This window comes from Petromyzon marinus, chromosome 48 (assembly GCF_048934315.1).
Source record: "Petromyzon marinus isolate PM22_M1 ecotype Great Lakes invasive population chromosome 48, UKy_Petmar_22M1.pri1.0, whole genome shotgun sequence".
NCBI lineage: Eukaryota > Metazoa > Chordata > Hyperoartia > Petromyzontiformes > Petromyzontidae > Petromyzon > Petromyzon marinus.
In genome coordinates, this window is record NC_133714.1 from 7149705 (window position 1) to 7172444 (window position 22740).

General features: G+C 55.4%; 1 protein-coding gene across 9 annotated transcripts in view; it reads right to left on the reverse strand.

Moving 5' to 3' along the window:
• Positions 1-7825: 7825 nt before the first annotated feature.
• Positions 7826-22740, reverse strand: part of LOC116952800 (5'-nucleotidase domain-containing protein 3-like) — a 40268-nt gene continuing 25353 nt past the window's right edge. For 5 of the 9 annotated variants that reach the window (XM_076074490.1, XM_076074489.1, XM_076074488.1 and 2 more), the window contains 7 exons: positions 19760-19862; positions 15060-15161; positions 12857-12938; positions 10161-10247; positions 9514-9807; positions 8788-8852; positions 7827-8210 (listed from right to left, as the gene is read on the reverse strand). In XM_076074490.1, coding sequence (XP_075930605.1) covers positions 7910-8210; positions 8788-8852; positions 9514-9807; positions 10161-10247; positions 12857-12938; positions 15060-15161; positions 19760-19862 — 1034 coding nt within the window. In that variant the 3' untranslated portion in view covers positions 7827-7909. Of the gene's footprint in view, positions 8211-8787; positions 8853-9513; positions 9808-10160; positions 10248-12856; positions 12939-15059; positions 15162-19759; positions 19863-22740 lie in introns of all 9 variants that reach the window. The other 4 variants (XM_076074493.1, XM_076074491.1, XM_076074492.1 and 1 more) reach the window with 4 other exon arrangements.

A 22740-nucleotide genomic window follows, 5' to 3' on the forward strand; every position in this document is an offset into this window, starting at 1 on the left:
CTCGTGTGCATGTATATACCACTCGTGTAAGCGTTGACAGCGGTTAGCGCTGCGCTACGAACCCGGCGAACCGAGTTCCGTTCGCAGGCCACCAACGCCGGTGACGATTTGGACCTCACCTAGGTCGACTCGGCCTCAAATGAGTACCTGGTGCGGTGTGTAGCAAACATCGGCGCCGGGGAGACAAAGGCGACCCGGGAATGGTGTCGGCCACCCCAGCCCCTCGTGTGCCGTGCCCACCTTCAGGAGGTCTTCCTTCACAGCACTTGCCCCAACAGTGTGTCGGCTATACGGGGGAACCTGTGCCTATGCCTCGCCCCTGTATCTACGGTAGGTGTATATGGGAATGTGGTGGGACGCTCTACAGGACTTTACTGGCACGCATTCTCCAGATACCTTTACTGGGATTTGGACGCCACGCGATTTTGGACGATTTTTGACCCCCCACCCCCTTCGTCACACGACGTCACAAAAAGTCAGACCCCCCCCCCCTTAAATGACGTCACAAAGCTCTGCCCCCCCCCAAAAAAATTGCTTCAAATCGCTTTAAACTATTGTCATTGTAGTGCGTTTTTAATGTGGCGCTGCACTCTGATGTTGTAGGAGAAAACATTTATTAAAAAGTTTATTTAATTAAATAGAACGTGTTGTCTATATTTATTTAAAGTTGCGCATTTTGATGTGACGTCACATTTCTCAAACACCCCCCCTCGTCACAAATCGTCACAATTGTCTGACCCCCCCCCCCCCCCCCAGGTGCGTGACGTCATTTATGGACGGCCCCATACCAATCGGCCTAGTTCGTGCGGTGGCGGGGTTGTAACGACGCATTGATATTTACGTGACCTAATTCAACCCCTCCCCCCACCAATGCCTTTGTGAGTCTCCGCAGGGACGAGGCGTCAGGATGAAGCCGCCACCGCTGCTGCCCGCAGGCTGCCCTGCGGTTGACCCGGCACTGTGGAGGTAACAGCGGCGGTTGGTGGATCAACACCGTCGCCAACGCCATTCGCCGCGAAGTGACGGTGGCGGCACGACGCGCCTGTGCCAGGCCAAGTGCACAAGTCGCAGATCACTATTTTGGTGGATCAAAGACAAAGATCCCCCACGTGGCCTGCGACAGACTGTTGGGGGCAAGTGCTGTTAGCGAGTAGCAGCTATGAAGGCCGGCACGGCACACGAGAGGGTGGGTGGTCAGCACCACGCCCGGCCGCCTTTGTCTCCCCAGTGGCGATGTTTACTACACATCGCACCAGATACTCATTTGAGGCCGAGTCGACCTAGGGGAGGCCCAGGACCGGTTCAGATAAGCGTCCGTGAGCGGGAATCGAACCCGGGTCGCCAGGTTCGGAGCGCAGCGTAGCGCTAACTGTTGCACCACCACCACCACCACCACACATACAGAGACGTTGTTGTGAAACTGCCCCTTCTTTCCCCGTGTGCGTGGATGAGGTGCCACACTTCCTCTGCTCGCCAGGAGAAAAGGCAGAGCAGCAAGTCGACAGCTTTCCACCCTCTCTCCGTCCGTATGGGGATTGAGCGTTGTCCCCTCGCACACGAATATTTTCTTTTTTCTTTCCACGTGTTAAATGCTCAGTCATTGGCCGAATACACCTTCGTGTGTAGAGGACTGCCAGAGCTTAGGCAGGGGATTTGGGGCCTGCTCGCCGCACGAACTTCTGCTGCCTTTGCCTCTCGTCTGCGGTTCCTCTTCGCGCCTCCGAGTCGTCCCCTGCGCCTCTCACCTCACCTCTCTGTGACAGCGCGCAACTCCCGTGCGGCGGCAGCGGAGGCGGAAGCACGCCGTGACAAGTTGACGATTCGACGCTCATTCGGGCTAGGCCGGAGTGCTCTTCTGTCGACGAAGCGAACGCGCTGCGATGAAAGGTACACCACGGGCATCCCAGCGCGTCGGCCTGGAGAAAGTGTCCTTCCGATCGGGCGCGTGGGGGGCCTTGCCCACGGGGGCGCGACGGTTTCGTCACGCGGGCCACGTCGACCACAGGGGAATGGAAGGAAGACCGAAAGGGGGAGTTCTCGCAAAGAAAGGGGGAGTTCTCGCAAAGAAAGGGGGAGTTCTCGCAAAGAAAGGGGGGTTCTCGCAAAGGGGGGTTCTCGCAAAGCAAGGGGGGTTTTCGCAAAGCAAGGGGAGTTCTCGCAAAGAAAGGGGGGTTCTCGCAAAGGGGGGTTCTCGCAAAGGGGGGTTCTCGCAAAGAAAGGGGGTTCTCGCAAAGGGGGGTTCTCGCAAAGGGGGGTTCTCGCAAAGAAAGGGGGGTTCTCGCAAAGCAAGGGGAGTTCTCGCAAAGAAAGGGGAGTTCTCGCAAAGGGGGGTTCTCGCAAAGAAAGGGGGTTCTCGCAAAGGGGGGTTCTCGCAAAGGGGGGTTCTCGCAAAGGGGGAGTTCTCGCAAAGGGGGGTTCTCGCGAAGCAAGGATGGCTCCCGGGGAAGGCGCTCGCGGGCGCACGGAGGCGCAGGGGAAGGAACGCGTGGACAGGGCACAGAACAAAACGAGACGGACTACACAAAGGAGACGGAACAAACGAGATGGACTACACAAAGGAGACGGAACAAACGAGATGGACTACACAAACGAGACGGACTACACAAACGAGACAGACTACACAAACGAGACAGACTACACAAACGAGATAGACTACACAAACGAGATAGACTACACAAACGAGATGGACTACACAAACGAGATGGACTACACAAACGAGATGGACTACACAAACGAGATGGACTACACAAACGAGATGGACTACACAAACGAGACAGACTACACAAACGAGACAGACTACACAAACGAGATAGACTACACAAACGAGATAGACTACACAAACGAGATGGACTACACAAACGAGATGGACTACACAAACGAGATGGACTACACAAACGAGATGGACTACACAAACGAGATGGACTACACAAACGAGATAGACAACACAAACGAGATCATTATGAGACCTCCTTTGCCAGTAACAAGATATAGGAATAGGCTTTACCCTTTTAACTGGCACAAAAACTGACACCTTTATGGTCCAACACCAATGGAGACTAGGCTCTAAGAAAAGCCGTCTCGGGTGTGGACCAATCAAATTCAAGGACAGTGCATATTATTATCAGAGTTGTCTTTTTTGTTTGAATTTTGACTGCTTGTGTTGTGGTTATTGCAAACATGATGCCTTGAATAAAGGTGTCAGTTTTTGTGCCAGTTAAAAGGATAAAACCTATTTCTACAAACGAGATCAACAACACAAACGAGATAGACTACAAGACAGGGCCACACACGCTCAACATCATCACAGTCCTGTTGAGAAAACGAAAAGCAAAGCTTGGAACGAACGCAGACGACGGCATGGAATGACCGCGCGTCCGTCACACGAGTGGTTCGTATAAACATCTTTATTAACGCGTTACTTGCCGTAACTATTTACCGTCTAACAATGTGTATTTATATATTTGTTTTCCACGCACGTATAACTTAGAGACTCTCCGATAAGTTAACATTCCATTCGGGCGAACGCTGTTAGACCTCAAAGGTGCAAGCAAGTGGCACGCACGCACGCAGGGTACAAACAATATTTGCAAACGCGCGCACACGCACGCAAGCGCACACACACGCGCGCGCGCACACACACACGCGCGCGCACGCCCGCACGCACGCACACACACAAGCGCGCACACACACACACGCACACACGCGCGCGCGCACACACGCGCGCGCACACACGCGCGCGCGCGCACCGTTTAGCAAGCGCCGATTCGGGCCTGCACACTGCTATCCCGCGCGCTCACGAAGGGCGTTGATGGCGTGGTCCGAGAAGAACCACGCCCGGCCACCTTCGTCTCCGGCACCGCTGAACCTCGTCTCGCATACTTCACCAAAAAGTACTGTCGCCGTGTTTAGGCCGAGCACACGTAGGGGGAGGCCAGAGACATGCCGCCCCCCCCCCCCCCCCACACACACACACACGTTGCCTTGCAAACCTGGGGCAGGACTCGAACTCGGACGGCTGAGTTCCAGTGCAGTGCAAACTGCTAGCCAATCCTCCTCCAACGCTAAAACAAAAACCACGAAGATTTCCCCCACGTCGTCGTTCATAGCTTGAGGGGTGGGCGGGGGTGGGGGCAAGCGTTGTCAGGCAGCAGCGATGCTCATGTTGTACTGCGCGGGCTTGGGGTCAGCACCACGCCCGACCGCCTTTGTCTTCCCGGTGCTGATGGTCATCACACCGCCCGCACCGGGTACGGTCTCCCGCAACGCCACGCGTGTTATTTTCATCAACGCGAACTCGAACATGATGCGATGATGAATGTGATGGCGTGGGGTGGGGGGGAGGAAACGCATTTTTGCCATCTTATCTTAATGAGATTCATAAAGCGCCTTTGCCAAGGCGCTTTACAGCATTTATAACAGTGCACATGGCGTGACAACAAGAATTGGGTTATTCGTACGTGGTGTAGATTTTCATGCAAGCAAAGCAAGATGGATCGATAGAGGGGGCTTGGTTGAGATAGGCCTGCTCGTAGTTGGGGGGGGGCGAGGTGGGGGGGAGCTGCATTGGGAAGACAAAGGGGGGGCGGGCGAGGAGCTGGAGCCAGGAGGGAGAAGGGGAGGGGGGGGGGCACCGCGGTCGAGGCCGCCGCCGACGCCCGCAACGTAGTGAACGAGCGGTCGTACGGCTGCCTCGGCGTAGCATCATCGCGCACGGCGTTGAGGATGCTGCTGGATACTTTCTGGATGCTACCCACGCGACTCGGTCTTCGTTCGGGGCCCGCGGACGCATCTCGCATGCTCTCTGCGCTTTACCCCTAGATTATATAATTTTATTATAACGCGATTTCCCCACACCTCCCCCCCCCCCCCCATAACGCGGTATTCTTCAGCAACGCAACTACCGCCACCGCGTTTTAGTCGAACATTTAAAGCCCCGAGTCACCCGTCATAGTGGACGTCTCAGGAACCGGTCTTTAATGTCACTCGCCACGGATGTTCGCCGCGGCCGGAACTCAAACCCAGGTCAGCCAGGTTGGTAGTGCATTGCACTCGCCGCTGTACCACCGCTCTCCAGAAACAACAACACACACAACAAAGACAAAGATCCCCCGTGTAGCCTTAGCAGACTGTAGGGGCAAGTGCTGTTAGCGAGCACCTATGAAGGCCGGAACGGCACACGAGGGGGTGGGTGGCCGGCACCACGCCCGACCGCCTTCGTCTCCCCAGCGGCCAGCGGCGATGTTTACGCACAGCGTCAGGTATTCATTTGAGGCAAGGTCGACCTAGGGGAGGCCCAGAACCGGCTAAGATTATCGTCACTGGTGTCGGCCGTGAGCGGGAATGGAACTCGGGCCGACGGGTAGCGCTAACCGCAACTACGCTGACGCTCCACACACACACGGCACGTGCCGCAGCTGTCATGCACGATAGAGGGAGGCAGTAGGGGCGGTGGCTGTGGAGTGTGCAGGCGGTGCAATGCACTGGGGGCCCCCCACGGGCCGCTGGGGGACGCAGCGCCTGGCCTACGGAGAGACGAGGGGCCAATTGCCAACTACACTCTGACAGTGAGATACATAGGATGACGCAGAGAGACCCATGGACTCGCCAGGAGATCCATAGACTGAAACATAGATCCATAGACTTAGTCGGACATTGGTGACCCGTGGATTCACAGAGACCCATAGACATACACAGAGACCCCGTGGACTCGCACAGATACCCGTGGACTCGCACAGATACCCGTGGACTCACACAGAAACCCGTGGACTCACGCAGATACTCGTGGACTCACGCAGAGACCCGTGGACTCACGCACAGACTCGTGGACTCACACAGATACTCGTGGACTCACACAGAAACCCGTGGACTCACACAGATACTCGTGGACTCACACAGAAACCCGTGGACTCACGCAGAGACCCGTGGACTCACACAGAGACCCGTGGACTCACACAGATACCCGTGGACTCACACAGAGACCCGTGGACTCACAGAGACCCGTGAACTCACGCACAGACTCGTGGACTCACACAGAGACCCGTGGACTCACACAGAGACCCGTGGACTCACGCAGAGACCCGTGGACTCACACAGAGACCCGTGGACTCACAGAGACCCGTGGACTCACAGAGACCCGTGGACTCACGCACAGACTCGTGGACTCACACAGATACTCGTGGACTCACACAGAAACCCGTGGACTCACGCAGAGACCCGTGGACTCACAGAGACCCGTGGACTCACACAGATACCCGTGGACTCATGCTGCCCCTGTCCAAGTCCGATTGCCTCTCCCTCTCTCTCTGTGTACAATATAAAGGCGCTCGCTATTACCGACCCCGCAGGCCGGCACACAGACACATTCTCACAGACTCGCAAGCACATCGACCCATTGCCTCGCACGGGACCCCACAGACTGCCGTCGTAGCAGCAGCAGCAGCACTCGGTGGGCCGGTAGCTATCGAGCGTGTGCAGGCGGTGCAACTGCACCAGGCAGGGGCGGGGGAGGGGGGGGGCGGGGGTGGGGGTGGGGGGGAGGGAGCGGGGGTGGGGGGGAGGGGGCGGTCCCGTGCCGGCCACCGCCAGCGGGCCGCGTGCGTTGTGTGTAAAGCGTTCATCGCGCAAGTTGCATAGAGACTCCGTAGCCCCGGGCGGCACGACGTCGCGCGGCGTCACACCTCGCGGGTGGGTGGGAGGGGGGGTAGTGGGGTAACACCACTGCAGTAGGAGGATGCGGTTACAGAGAGCGGGACGCGTGAACACGTGGAGAGAGCGACAGACACGCCGTGGTGCGCGAGATATAGAATGGCACTGGTCGGACGTGCAGGGCGCGGCGGCGACGGCGTGCGACCGCTCGGGGAGACGCTCGGTCGCGTCCCGCGGCGCCTTCTGCGGCCGTCTGGAACGCTCTTCCCTCCGGTATTAGTCGTCGTTGTCGTCGTCGAGATTGACAAACGCATTTTTTTGTACAACTGCTTTTTTGTGTTCGGCTTAGCGGGGGGGGGGGGGGGGTGGCTACGTACGGTGCGAAAGAAGTTCAACGTACGTACACATGTAGTGTCATGATTGACTTTTGCAGACATTGCCCCCCCCCCGCCCGCCCCTCCCCCCTCCACTCCCGACGAGTTGACCTCTCACCTTTCACCGAAATCCATCCGTTGGTTGGGGGTTCTAGTGGCGATGGGGAGGTGGGTGGGTGGGTGGGCGGGGGGTGGTTATTTGAACCCCCCACGACCCCTCCTAAATAAAGTTTCCTTCCCCGCAGCCTTTGGCGGACCTGTCCCAACAGCGACACCACCACCCCTCTCCCCCACGGATCTCTCGCTCGCCTTCTCCCGCCGGGGGTCGGTGCACGCCCCGGGTCAGCCACGCCCGCGCACGACCCCCTCACCCCGGCCTATCGAGCGCCGGGGAGTGTTTGTCGACCCGCGTGGACGGCCGCTGCGCCGCAGAGCGCCGTCGTCCCCACGTGCAATGCGCTCGCTCGCACGCTCACGCTCACGCTCTCACGCTCGCTCTCACGCTCACGCTCGCTCGCACGCTCACGCGCTCACGCTCGTTCACGCTCACGCTCGTTCACGCTCACGCTCGCACGCGCTCGCTCGCACGCTCGCGCGCGCTCGCTCTCACGCTCGCGCGCGCTCGCTCTCACGCTCGCGCGCGCTCGCTCGCACGCTCGCGCGCGCTCGCTCGCACGCTCGCGCTCGCACGCTCGCGCGCGCTCGCTCGCACGCTCGCGCTCGCACGCTCGCACGCTCGCACGCTCGCTCGCACGCTCGCACGCTCGCACGCTCGCACGCTCGCACGCACGCTCGCACGCTCGCTCGCACGCGCTCATGCTCGCGCTCGTTCGCGCTCACGCTCGCACGCTCTCACGCTCGCGTCGACCGCGCGCGGACCGAGCGCCCCGTCACTGCCGCTCCTGCTGCGTGGCGGCGGTGGGACCGGCGGCTGCGGCAGAGGCGGCCGGCTCCCGGCGGGGGAGGCCCAGGCAGCCGATGCACAGCTGGTCCAGCCAGAGCGGCGCCTCGTGCTGGAGCGGCGCGCGGCGCGGGAAGAAGGTGTGCTGCAGGTCGTAGTTGAGCAGGCAGCTCACGCACGTCATGTAGACGTCGGCGAAGCGCGACAGCCGCCGGTTGAAGTACGTCGGGTTCTGGTGCGTGCGGAAGAGGCTGCCGAACTGGGGGTTGAACAGGCTCTTGGTCACCGTTCTGCGCGCAGGGGGCGGTGGGGGCGGTTACAGCAGGAGGACGGGACAGCGGCGACAGCGACGGGGAGAACGGAAGATAAATTGTGGAGGTGGTGAAGGTGGATGGATGCGGGAAAGGTTGCTCGGGTAAAGCTTTTGGAACGAGTCGGCGTGTACGGCACTGCCCGTTGTGGAACGATGCGATCCCAGAGAGTGAGCGGGTGAGTGGGCGATGAAGTTTGCGAGCGGGCTGGTGAACGAGCAAGCGGGTGGGTAAGTAGGTTCGTGGGCGGGTGAGTGAGTGAGTTGGGAAGTGGATGACTGAGTGGGTGAGCGAGTGCATTTTGAGCGAGTGAGCTTGAGGTTAGGGGGTGAGTGAGTGTTGGGTTAGTGGGTACGTGCGTGAGTGAGTGGGTTAGTGGGTAAGTGAGAAGGTTAGTGGGCGAGTGGGCAAGTGAGTGGGTCAGTAGGTGAGTGATTGAGTTAGTGAGTAAGTTAGTGAGTGAGTGAGTGAGCGGGCGAGCGAGCCACTTTGTTTGCGTGCCGAGGCGAGTGTGTGAGTAGACGAGCGAGTGAGTAGGCTGTGGATGCGTTCTCACCGGAGCTCCTGGCGCTCACGGTCCCACTCTTGCACGACCTCGAGGCACTCGGGGCTCCGGTAAACCTGCCCAGCACACGAAGCCACACGGCGGAACACGCGGTGACGTACCGCACTAACACGCAGGTGCGTGGTCCTATCGCGCAGGTGCGTGGTCCTATCACGCAGGTGTGTGTGTCTATCACACACACCTGTGTGTGTCTATCACACACAGGTGTGTGTGATAGACACACACAGGCGTGTGTCTATCACACAGGTGCGTGGTCCTATCACGCAGGTGTGTGTCTATCACGCAGGTGCGTGGTCCTATCACGCAGGTGTGTGTGTCTATCACACACACCTGTGTGTGTCTATCACACACACCTGTGTGATAGACACACACACAGGTGTGTGTCTATCACACAGGTGCGTGGTCCTATCACGCAGGTGCGTGTGTCTATCACACACACCTGTGTGTGTCTATCACACACACCTGTGTGTGTCTTTCACACAGGTGTGTGATAGACACACACACAGGTGTGTGTCTATCACACACAGGTGCGTGGTCCTATCACGCAGGTGCGTGGTCCTATCTCGTACAGGTACCGTCCTATCAGTCATGCACAGGTGCGCGTCTCAGCACAGAATCGTCAACTCGTGTCGACCCCCGACCCCCCCCCGCCCCCCGCGGCTGGCTCACCTGCTGGCTCACCTGCTGGCTCACCTGCTGGCTCACCTGCTGGCTCACCTGCTGGCTCACCTGCATGCGGTCGATGAGCCCCGTGAGCGCCTGCAGCCAGGTGAGCTGGCGCGTGTACTCGGCCGAGTTGATGGTGTTGATCTCGTCGCGCAGCTCCGGGATGATGGCGCCCGTCCTCCAGCCGTGCCGCAGCGTCAGGTCCTGCCGGAGGAGGAGGAGGAGGAGGGGTGGCACCGCGGTTGCGCTGGTGATGGCGGCGGAGCTGGTCCTCGTGGCGACGGCGGTGGGGTCGGCGGCGCTGTGGCCGATGTCGCAGTACGAGCCGCCCTGCTCCGCCTCGACCTGTGGTGTGCCGCGGTGGTGGTGGTGGTGGTGGTGGTGTCGATGGTGGTGGTGGTGTCGGTGGTGTCGGTGGTGGTAGAGGTGGCGCGCGCGCATGCATTATTAACGCGGCCACGAGAGTGTGTTTGAGAATGTAGAGCTATAGAGGAGTGGCGGGAGAGATAAATATATACATACCGCTTCATGGAGGTGTATCTCTATGGAGGAGTATTTCAACAGATGGTTATCACTGTAGAGTATCGCTGTAGATGCGTATCCCTCTAGATGCGTATCAGCATCCATGTGTGTCACTGTCGAGGCGCATCACACTCTAGATGCGTGTATGTCTGTGTGGGCGAGCCGGGCCGTGGTACCGCGAGGTCGCTGTAGATGTGGTCCCCGAAGTACAGCACGTGGGAGCCCACCCAGCCAGTGAGCCGCATGAACTCGTAGAGGTTGCCCTGCGCGCGCCACCACACAAGAGACAAAGGTCCCCCGCGTGGCCTGTAACGGACTGTCGGGGCGAGTGCCGTGAGCGAGCGGCAGCGATGGGCGGCACCGCGGGGAATGTTTACCCACCGCGCCGGGTGCTCGTTCGGGGCCGAGCTCGCTCCGAAAGGGGGGGGGGGGGGAAGGGCCGGGACCGGTTCATCCAATCGTCACCGGTGTTGGCGGCCGCGAGCGGGAGTGGGACCCGCGTCTTCCCACAACACGCACACGCACGAGTGCACACGCACGACACGCACACGCACGACACGCACGACACGCACGAGTGCACACGCATGACACGCACGACACGCACGACATGCACAGGCACGACACGCACGACACGCACGAGTGCACACGCACGAGCACGCGCACGTTCAATCACCGCTCAGGAGTCCAACTCATCGGGCAGTGCTGCTTTGTCGCTTGCAGCTCGACGCTTTGGGCTTGTGCGTACAGTATGGACACAGTACGCATTAACTTCCTTCACACCGTACGTAGCCGGCCGTGCTACTCGGAGGTGCGAGTCCTGCGGCCGAGTCCACCCGGCCGTTCAGAGTCCTCCTCGGGTCTCCACGTGAGTCTACGGGTCTCTGGGACAGTCTACGGGTCTCTGTGTGAGTCTACGGGTCTCTACGTGAGTCTACGGGTCTCTGGGTGAGTCTACGGGTCTCTGTGTGAGTCTACGGGTCTCTGGGTGAGTCTACGGGTCTCTGGGTGAGTCTAAGGGTCTCTGGGTGAGTATTCTGGTCTCTGCGTGAGTCTACGGGTCTCTACGTGAGTCTATGGATCTCTGGGTGAGTCTACGTACGGGTCTCTGGGTGAGTCTACGGGTCACTGGGTCAGTCTACGGGTCTCTGTGTGAGTCTACGGGTCACTGGGTGAGTCTACGGGTCTCTGGGTGAGTCTGCGGGTCTCTGGGTGAGTCTACGGGTCTCTGTGTGAGTCTACGGGTCTCTGTGTGAGTCTACGGGTCTCTGTGTGAGTCTACGGGTCTCTGTGTGAGTCTACGGGTCTCTATGTGAGTCTACTGGTCTCATTATGAGTCTACGAGTCTCTATGTGAGTCTACGAGTCTCTGTGTGAGTCTACGGAGTCTCTGTGTGAGTCTGTGGGTCTCTGTGTGAGTCTATGGGTCTCTATGTGAGTCTACGAGTCTCTATGTGAGTCTACAGGTCTCTGCATGAGTCTACGGGTCTCTATGTGAGTCTTCGGGTCTCTGTGAGAGTCTACGGGTCACTGGGTGAGTCTGCGGGTCTCTGGGTGAGTCTGCGGGTCTCTGTGAGAGTCTACGGGTCACTGGATGAGTCTGCGGGTCACTGGGTGAGTCTGCGGGTCTCTGGGTGAGTCTGCGGGTCTCTGTGAGAGTCTACGGGTCACTGGGTGAGTCTGCGGGTCACTGGGTGAGTCTGCGGGTCACTGGGTGAGTCTGCGGGTCTCTGGGCGAGTCTACGGGTCTCTGGATGAGTCTACGGGTCACTGGGTGAGTCTGCGGGTCTCTGGACGAGTCTACGGGTCTCTATGTGAGTCTACGGGTCTCTGCGCGAGTCTGCTGGTCTCTGTGTGAGTCTGCTGGTCTCTGTGTGAGTCTACTGGTCTCTGTGTGAGTCTATGGGTCTCTGCGCGAGTCTACTGGTCTCTGTGTGAGTCTACGGGTCTCTATGTGAGTCTGCGGGTCTCTATGTGAGTCTTCGGGTCTCTGCGTGAGTCTTCGGGTCTCTGTGCGAGTCTACGGGGTCTCTGTGCGAGTCTACGAGTCTCTGCCTGAGTCTACGGGTCTCTGTGTGAGTCTTCGAGTCTCTGCGCGAGTCTACGGGTCTCTGTGCGAGTCTACGAGTCTCTGCCTGAGTCTACGGATCTCTGGGTGAGTCTGCGGGTCTCTGCGTGAGTCTACGGGTCTCTATGTGAGTCTACGGGTCTCTGCGTGAGTCTATGGGTCTCTGCGTGAGTCTACAGGTCTCTGCGTGAGTCTACGGGTCTCTGCGTGAGTCTACGGGATCTCTGCGTGAGTCTACAGGTCTCTGGGTGAGTCTACAGGTCTCTGGGTGAGTCTATGGGTCTCTGCCTCAGTCTACGGGTCTCTATGTGAGTCTACGGGTCTCTGCGTGAGTCTATGGTCTCTGCGTGAGTCTACAGGTCTCTGCGTGAGTCTACGGGGTCTCTATGTGAGTCTACGGGTCTCTATGTGAGTCTACGGGTCTCTGCGCGAGTCTGCTGGTCTCTGTGTGAGTCTACAGGTCTCTGTGTGAGTCTACTGGTCTCTGTGTGAGTCTACGGGTCTCTGCGTGAGTCTACGGGTCTCTGCGTGAGTCTACGGGTCTCTGCGTGAGTCTACAGGTCTCTGCGTGAGTCTACAGGTCTCTGCGTGAGTCTACGGGGTCTCTGGGTGAGTCTGCGAGTCTCTGCGTGAGACTACGGGTCTCTGCCTGAGTCTACGGGTCAGCGATGACGATGACGATGCTGCTCGCTTAAGCCAAAGCAGGCCACACGTTCCCCCACGCCCTCCACGTAAGGGAGGCAGGGACCTGAGTGGCGGCGGCGGCGGTGAGGAGGAGGAGGAGGTGACGGGGGAGACGCGGCCGTACCTGCTTGTAAACCTCGCCCTTGTGGAGAGCCGTGATGCGATCCCACTGCAGTCCACCCTGCGCGTCCAGCCGGCGGAACGGTCTAGGTGACACACACACACACCGTGTACACACACAGTGTACACAAACACCGTGTACACACACACACACAGTGTGTACACACACAGTGTGTGTGTACACACAGTGTACACACACACAGTGTACACACACACACAGTGTACACACACACACATTGTACACACAGTGTACACACACCGTGTACACACACAGTGTACACACACACACAGTGTACACACACACACACATTGTACACACAGTGTACACACACACACACAGTGTACACACACAGTGTACACACATTGTACACACACACACACTGTACACACACACACACACAATGTACACTGTGTGTGTGTGTACACACATTGTACACACACAGTGTACACACACACATTGTACACACACAGTGTCCACACACACACACATTGTACACACACACAGTGTCCACACACACACACATTGTACACACACACACAGTGTCCACACACACACACATTGTACACACACACACACAGTGTCCACACACACACACATTGTACACACACACAGTGTCCACACACACACACATTGTACACACACACAGTGTCCACACACACACACACATTGTACACACACACAGTGTACACACACACACATTGTACACACACACAGTGTACACACACACACATTGTACACACAAACACACATTGTACACACACACAGTGTACACACACACACACATTGTACACACAGTGCACACGCACACATTGTACACACACAGTGTACACGCACACATTGTACACACACAGTGTACACGCACACGTTGTACACACACAGTGTGCACGCACACGTTGTACACACACACAGTGTACACGCACACGTTGTACACACACAGTGTACACACACGCACACATTGTACACACACAGTGTACACACACGCACACATTGTACACACACAGTGTACACACACACATTGTACACACACAGTGTACACACACATTGTACACACACACACACACATTGTACACACACATTGTATACACACAGTGTACACACACACACACATTGTACACACACAGTGTACACACACACACACATTGTACACACACAGTGTACACACACACACATTGTACACACACAGTGTACACACACACACATTGTACACACACAGTGTACACACACACACATTGTACACACACAGTGTACACACACACACATTGTACACACACAGTGTACACACACACAGTGTATACACACACAGTGTATACACACACAGTGTACACATACAGTGTACACACACATTGTACACACACATTGTACACACACAGTGTAAACACACAGTGTAAACACACACACATTGTACACACACAGTGTACACACACACATTGTACACACACAGTGTACACACACACACACATTGTACACAGTGTAAACACACACAGTGTACACACACATTGTACACACACAGTGTAAACACACACACACATTGTACACACACAGTGTACACACACATTGTACACACACATTGTACACACACAGTGTTCACACACACACACATATTGTACACACGCAGTGTACACACACACACATTGTACACACACAGTGTACACACACACACATTGTACACACACAGTGTACACACACACACATTGTACACACACAGTATACACACACACAGTGTACACACACACAGTGTACACACACACAGTGTACACACAAACACAGTGTACACACACTGTACACACACACTGCACACACACTGTACACACACTGTACACACACACTGCACACACACTGTACACACACAGTGTACACACACACATATTGTACACACACAGTGTAAACACACACACATATTGTACACACACAGTGTAAACACACACATACTGTACACACACAGTGTAAACACACACACACATTGTACACACAGTGTACACACACATTGTACACACACACTGTACACACAGTGTAAACACACACACTGTACACACACAGTGTAAACACACACACTATACACACACAGTGTAAACACACACACACATTGTACACACACAGTGTACACACACACAGTGTACACACACACACACAGTGTACACACACACACAGTGTACACACACACACAGTGTACACACACACTCCCGCACACACACACACGTGGGCTCACTTCCGCTTGTCGTTGAAGAAGCTCGGCTTGTCGGCCTTCACGATTACCACGTCAAAGAGGTCCCTCCAGTCCTTCCCCACCATGTACCGCATGCCCTTGTCACTACAAAGACAAAGATACCACGTGTAGCCTTCACAGACTGTAGGGGCAAGTGCTGTTCGCGAGTAGCGCCTATGAAGGCCGGCACGGCGCACGAGGGGACGAGTGGCCCAGCACCACGCCCGTCCGCCTTTGTCTCCCCAGCGGCGATGTTTACACACCGCACCAGGCTACTCATTTGAGGCCGAGTCGACCTAAGGGAGGCCCAGGACCAGCTCAGATAGTCGTTACCGGTGTTGGCCGTGAGCGGGAATCGAACTCTGGTCGCCGGGCTCATAGCGCAGTGCACAGCTAACCGCTACACCACCGCTCCACACACAACAACAACAACCGCCATTTGCCACTAAGTGGTGGTGATGTCACCACGACGCTTGTGCCAGGCCATGTGCACCTTGAGGCCACGTGGAGTGTCGAACGCCCGCTGGCAGGAGGTCACGGGGCAGACCCAAGTGCCACGGGTCGACTGACTGAGATGACTGGCTGATGCACCACCTGTGCCCCCTACTGTGCCAACCTGCTGTGCTTTAGCCACCTGGCGCTCCGCTCGTTGTTGTGAGCGTCGCTCTTCCGCCCTCCGTTGTTGTTGGAGGGCGACTACCTCCAACTGCCCAGTAGCGTCCTTCACGAGCCTCCTCCACAGAGGCCGATCTTGACACCGCTGGTACCAGTCATCGGCAACTCCACTCAGCTCCACGTCCTCCTGTACCACATCACTCCATCTCTTCTCTAGCCTGTACCGCACCCGTTTAGCCCCCTCGATCCGGCCGAACAAAAGCTGTTTCGGCATGCGGTGGCTGGGCATGCGGGCTACATGTCCCAGCCAATGCAGCCTTGCCTGCCGGAGGAGCTCACTGATGGGACCTTGCCCAGATCTTTCAAGGATTTGTGAGCTCCTCACACAATCCAGCCTGGTTAAACCCAGGATGGATCGTAGGCAGGCTAGCCTAAATGTTTCTACCGGCGAAGATGTTCCATTAAGGGGGTCCACGTTTCGCAAGCGTAGAGAAGGGAGGGAATGACCGTGGCCGAGAAGACCTGAAGCTTAATGCGGAGCGACAGACTAGGTAGCTTCCACACAGTGTTATGCAACCGATGAAAAGATATTGCCGCTCGACTGATTCAGAGTGAGACCTCTGCTGTTAAACTGGAGCCGGTCATAAGCACACTGTCCAGGTATGGGAAACTCTCCACTCTCTCCACAACTGCCCCATCACCGATTGGGAGTTGTGGGGGTGGAGTGTCCGATGGTACAAAATACCCAGGCAGGTGCTTAGTTTTGGTGGGGCTGATGGCAAGGCCCCATCTCTTAGTGGCACGCTCCAATCTCAGCAGAAGCGTCTCCAACTCCTCCTCTGAATGAGCAGCTATTACCAAATCATCGGCTTACATAACGTGGTTGAGCAATAGGGAGCCATCCCTTGACCGCACCTGGGCATCGATCAGCCTCCCATTATATCTGTACCAAATGGAGATTCCCCCGGTACAGCTATTGAAGGCTTCACCAACTACGTGGTCAAAATAGATGTTAAATAATGTGGGAGTCAGAGGACATCCCTGTCGCACCCCAAGGTGTACAGGGAATGGCTCTGACTCCCGGCCACGTAGTTTTACCCGGGCCCGCTCACCATCATGAAGGTCCTTAATGATCGTGAGGAGCGGGTCAGGGACTCTAAAAGCACGAAGAACAACCCAGAGCCCAGGCCTACTGATGGCATCATAGGCCTTGACCAGGTCAATAAAGCAGAGATGTAGGTCTTGTTGGAATTCCCTACATCTCTGCTGTAGCAGACGGACAGAAAATATGGCATCTGTGCAGGACCGCCCTTTCCTGAAACCGCACACACACAGTGACACACACACACACTCCCATACACTCACACTCATATACAAAGACAAAGATCCCCCGTATAGCCTTAACAGAATGTTGGGACAAGTGCTGCTAGCGAGGACCTACACTCATATACAAAGACAAAAACTCCCGCGTAGAGCCTTAAGATTGTTGGGGCAAGTGCTGTTAGCAAGCACCTACACTCATACACACTCACACACACTCACTCACACTCCCACACTCCCACACGCACTTGGACCCACAGGGCAGAAATGAGCCGAGCTGTAAAATCCCGCTCCCCCTCTGCACCTCGTCACTTCCGAACACTGGAGCAATAACCCGGCCCCCCCTCCGGCCACCGCCCCCCAATCAGGTAAAACATGACACATGGCCCGAGCCATGAGCAACCTATCGGGAGGGGGGGGGGGGGGGGGGTGAGGTTACAAATGAACTCGGTAAAAATCTGCGGAAGCCCCTTTGACAAAGGGTACAGAAAAAAACGGGGACTGTACTTTTGGCATGGCTTCTTGGTTTGTTTAAACCGCAGATGGTCACGCCCGTCAACCCGTTATCGGTGCCCTACCATGTTACAGACCAATTCAAACCTTACTGGTCCACCCCGTGCACCCCTATAAATCTCAACGTTCATCCTGCAAAGTCCCATCACAAGGGGAGAAACACATACACGTGATTTGTTGTTGTCAGTATTGAATCGGCTGTACACGCCGTGTGGACCTGGAAACTCAATCCCCCTGCACGAGAACGCGGGGTATAAACCGTGTGGGTTGACACGGTGTGGGGGGTGGTGGAGCGGAATGGTACCCAAGGGCCCTGAACTTCAAGCCGCCTTCGACCACAACGGCGCCGCCGTTATCGAAGTCGCGATGGATAAGAGCGACCGTGTGTCTTGAAACTCAGCGAGGTCGATGTTGTTGGAGCCCAAGTGGAGAAGTAATGACGATGGTGATGATGGTGATGATGGTGATGATTGTGTCAGGAGGGTTATTGCAAAGTGGACCAGGGTGAGAGGGTGGGAGTGGGTAGGTGGGTGGGTGCGAGTGGGTGAGCGAGTGAGTTGTTGTGTGCTGCAATGTGGTAGTGGTTGATCACAATGTGGTGGTGGTTGATCACAATGTGGTGGTGGCTGATCACAGCATGGAGGTGGTGGTTGATCACAGCGTGGAGGTGGTTGATCACAGTGTGGTGGTGGTTGATCACAGCGTGGTGGTGGTGGTGGTGATGGTGGTGGTTGATCACAGTGTGGTGGTGGTGGTTAATCACAGTGTGGTGGTTGATCACAGTGTGGTGGTGGTGGTGGTTGATCACAATGGTGTGGAGGTGGTGGAGGAGACAGAGCAGTCAATCTCTGGGTTCCGAGTCCTCAACACGAGTGGAGTTTTTGCGAACGTCAGTCACCATGGTGGTCGTAGTCGCAGTAGCGACAGACGAGCGACAAGGAGGCGTCTGGCCACCGGTGAGAGAGATCAGAGTGACTCGGTGAACGATGGATCGTCAATGACGATGCATCATCAAATGAACACGACTGCTCCACTCGAGTAATCAGAGTGATCGGATTACCACCCCGGGATATGGGGGACAGCAAGGTTCAAGCTTCACGCTCCCCGCTTGATCCGGTTACCGAACCGATAGTCGTCAGAGTGATCGCATTACTAGCGTAACCATATTTCTAGAGTAACGGATTGCTAGAGTAACCATATTACTAGAGCGATCGGATTACTAGAGTAACCATATTACTAGAGCGATCGGATTACTTGAGTAACGGGATTACTAGAGTGATCGTATTACTAGAGTAACCATATTACTAGAGTGATCGTATTACTTGAGTAACGGGATTACTAGAGTGATCGTATTACTAGAGTAACCATATTACTAGAGTGATCGTATTACTAGAGTAACCATATTACTAGAGCGATCGGATTACTTGAGTAACGGGATTACTAGAGTGATCGTATTACTAGAGTAACCATATTACTAGAGCGATCGGATTACTTGAGTAACGGGATTACTAGAGTGATCGTATTACTAGAGTAACCATATTACTAGAGTGATCGTATTACTTGAGTAACGGGATTACTAGAGTGATCGTATTACTAGAGTAACCATATTACTAGAGTGATCGTATTACTAGAGTAACCATATTACTAGAGCGATCGGATTACTTGAGTAACGGGATTACTAGAGTGATCGTATTACTAGAGTAACCATATTACTAGAGCGATCGGATTACTTGAGTAACGGGATTACTAGAGTGATCGTATTACTAGAGTAACCATATTACTAGAGTGATCGTATTACTAGAGTAACCATATTACTAGAGTGATCGTATTACTAGAGTAACCATATTACTAGAGTGATCGTATTACTAGAGTAACCATATTACTAGAGTGATCGTATTACTAGAGTAACCATATTACTAGAGTGATCGGATTACTTGAGTAACCATATTACTAGAGTGATCGTATTACTAGAGTAACCATATTACTAGAGTGATCGGATTACTTGAGTAACCATATTACTAGAGTGATCGTATTACTAGAGTAACCATATTACTAGAGTGATCGTATTACTAGAGTAACCATATTACTAGAGTGATCGTATTACTAGAGTAACCATATTACTAGAGTGATCGGATTACTTGAGTAACCATATTACTAGAGGGATCGGATTACTTGAGTAACCATATTACTAGAGTAATCGGATTACTTGAGTAACCATATTACTAGAGTGATCGGATGAGCGGGCGGTTACGCACACGAAGCTGAAGGGGCTGTTGGTGATGAGGAAGAGCTTCTTGCCGCTGGCGGTCAGCTTGTGAAGGATGTCGTGGGTCTCCTTGCCGTGCAGGATGTAGCGCTCTGCAGACGCAGCGGAGACACCCGGAGGGAGAGACAGCGGGAGACAGAGAGCAAGAGAGGAGAGAGAGATGGAGGGACACGAAGAGACAGGAGGAGAGAGACAGAGAGTGAGAGATGGAGACAGAGAGACAGAGAGAGAGAGATGGAGACAGAGAGACAGAGAGACACAGAGAGAGAGCAACAGGAGGAGAGAGACGGAGAGCGAGAGAGGTTGAGACAGAGATAGAGGGACAGAGAGACAAGAGGAGAGAGACAGAGAGTGAGAGATGGAGACAGAGAGACAGAGAGAGAGATGGAGACAGAGAGACAGAGAGAGAGACAGAGGGACACAGAGAGAGAGCAACAGGAGGAGAGAGACGGAGAGCGAGAGAGGTTGAGACAGAGAGATGGAGGGACAGAGAGACAAGAGGAGAGAGACAGAGAGTGAGAGATGGAGACAGAGACAGAGAGACAGACAGAGGGACACAGAGAGAGAGCAACAGGAGGAGAGAGACGGAGAGCGAGAGAGGTTGAGACAGAGAGATGGAGGGACAGAGAGACAAGAGGAGAGAGACAGAGAGACGAAGGGACACGGAGAGGGACAGGAGGAGCATGAACCATCACGCGAACTCCAGTCATCATCACGGCGGCTTTTGGCCAGCCATCAAACAAAGACGGTGGTCACCGCATCGCGCGCTTTCAGATGCGCTTCTGTGGCCGTCTGGAACGCTCTTCCGATATTAGGAAGCCACTGGGAGCCATGCACTTTGAAATCATCATCGTCTAGATTGAAAACTCGTTTCTTTAGACTTGATTTTCGTGTTTTTTTTCCTTCCCCCACACCTCCGATAAGCACGCTTGGCTACGTACGTGCGAATGTGTGTGCGTGTACGTATGTGTGTGTGTGCGTGTACGTATGTGTGTGTGCGTGTACGTATGTGTGTGTGTGCGTGTACGTATGTGTGTGTGCGTGTACGTATGTGTGTGTGCGTGTACCGTATGTGTGTGTGCGTGTACGCATGTGTGTGTGCGTGTACGCATGTGTGTGTGCGTGTACGCATGTGTGTGTGTGCGTGTACGCATGTGTGTGTGTGTGCGTGTAACGTATGTGTGTGTGCGTGTACGCATGTGTGTGTGCGTGTACGCATGTGTGTGTGCGTGTACCGTATGTGTGTGTGCGTGTACGTACGTGTGTGCGTGTACGTACGTGTGTGTGCGTGTACCGTATGTGTGTGTGCGTGTACCGTATGTGTGTGTGCGTGTACGCATGTGTGTGTGCGTGTACGCATGTGTGTGTGCGTGTACGCATGTGTGTGTGTGCGTGTACGTATGTGTGTGTGCGTGTACGCATGTGTGTGTGCGTGTACCGTATGTGTGTGTGCGTGTACGCATGTGTGTGTGCGTGTACGCATGTGTGTGTGTGCGTGTACGCATGTGTGTGTGCGTGTACGCATGTGTGTGTGCGTGTACCGTATGTGTGTGTGCGTGTACGTACGTGTGTGTGCGTGTACCGTATGTGTGTGTGCGTGTACGTATGTGTGTGTGCATGTACGCATGTGTGTGTGCGTGTACGTATGTGTGTGTGCGTGTACCGTATGTGTGTGTGCGTGTACCGTATGTGTGTGTGCGTGTACCGTATGTGTGTGTGCGTGTACGCATGTGTGTGTGCGTGTACCGTATGTGTGTGTGCGTGTACGCATGTGTGTGTGCGTGTACGCATGTGTGTGTGCGTGTACCGCATGTGTGTGTGCGTGTACGCATGTGTGTGTGCGTGTACCGTATGTGTGTGTGCGTGTACCGTATGTGTGTGTGCGTGTACGCATGTGTGTGTGCGTGTACGTACGTGTGTGTGCGTGTACCGTATGTGTGTGCGTGTACGCATGTGTGTGTGCGTGTACCGTATGTGTGTGTGCGTGTACGCATGTGTGTGTGCGTGTACGCATGTGTGTGTGCGTGTACCGTATGTGTGTGTGCGTGTACCGTATGTGTGTGTGCGTGTACGCATGTGTGTGTGCGTGTACGCATGTGTGTGTGCGTGTACCGTATGTGTTTGTGCGTGTACCGTATGTGTGTGTGCGTGTACCGTATGTGTGTGTGCGTGTACGCATGTGTGTGTGCGTGTACGTACGTGTGTGTGCATGTACCGTATGTGTGTGTGCGTGTACGCATGTGTGTGTGCGTGTACCGTATGTGTGTGTGCGTGTACGCATGTGTGTGTGCGTGTACGCATGTGTGTGTGCGTGTACCGTATGTGTGTGTGCGTGTACCGTATGTGTGTGTGCGTGTACGCATGTGTGTGTGCGTGTACGCATGTGTGTGTGCGTGTACCGTATGTGTGTGTGCGTGTACCGTATGTGTGTGTGCGTGTACCGTATGTGTGTGTGCGTGTACGCATGTGTGTGTGCGTGTACGTACGTGTGTGTGCATGTACCGTATGTGTGTGTGCGTGTACGCGTGTGTGTGTGCGTGTACCGTATGTGTGTGTGCGTGTACGCATGTGTGTGTGCGTGTACGCATGTGTGTGTGCGTGTACCGTATGTGTGTGTGCGTGTACGCATGTGTGTGTGCGTGTACGTACGTGTGTGTGCGTGTACGTACGTGTGTGTGCGTGTACCGTATGTGTGTGTGCGTGTACGCATGTGTGTGTGCGTGTACCGTATGTGTGTGTGCGTGTACGCATGTGTGTGTGCGTGTACGTACGTGTGTGTGCGTGTACGTATGTGTGTGTGCGTGTACGTACGTGTGTGTGCGTGTACCGTGTGTGTGCGTGTGCGTGGATCGGTGGTGTAGTGCTCAGCGCGCTGCGCTACGAACCTGGCGACCCAGGTTCAATTCCCACTCACGGCCAACACCACGGTGACGATTATCTGAACCGGTCCTGGGCCTCCCCTAGGTGCGA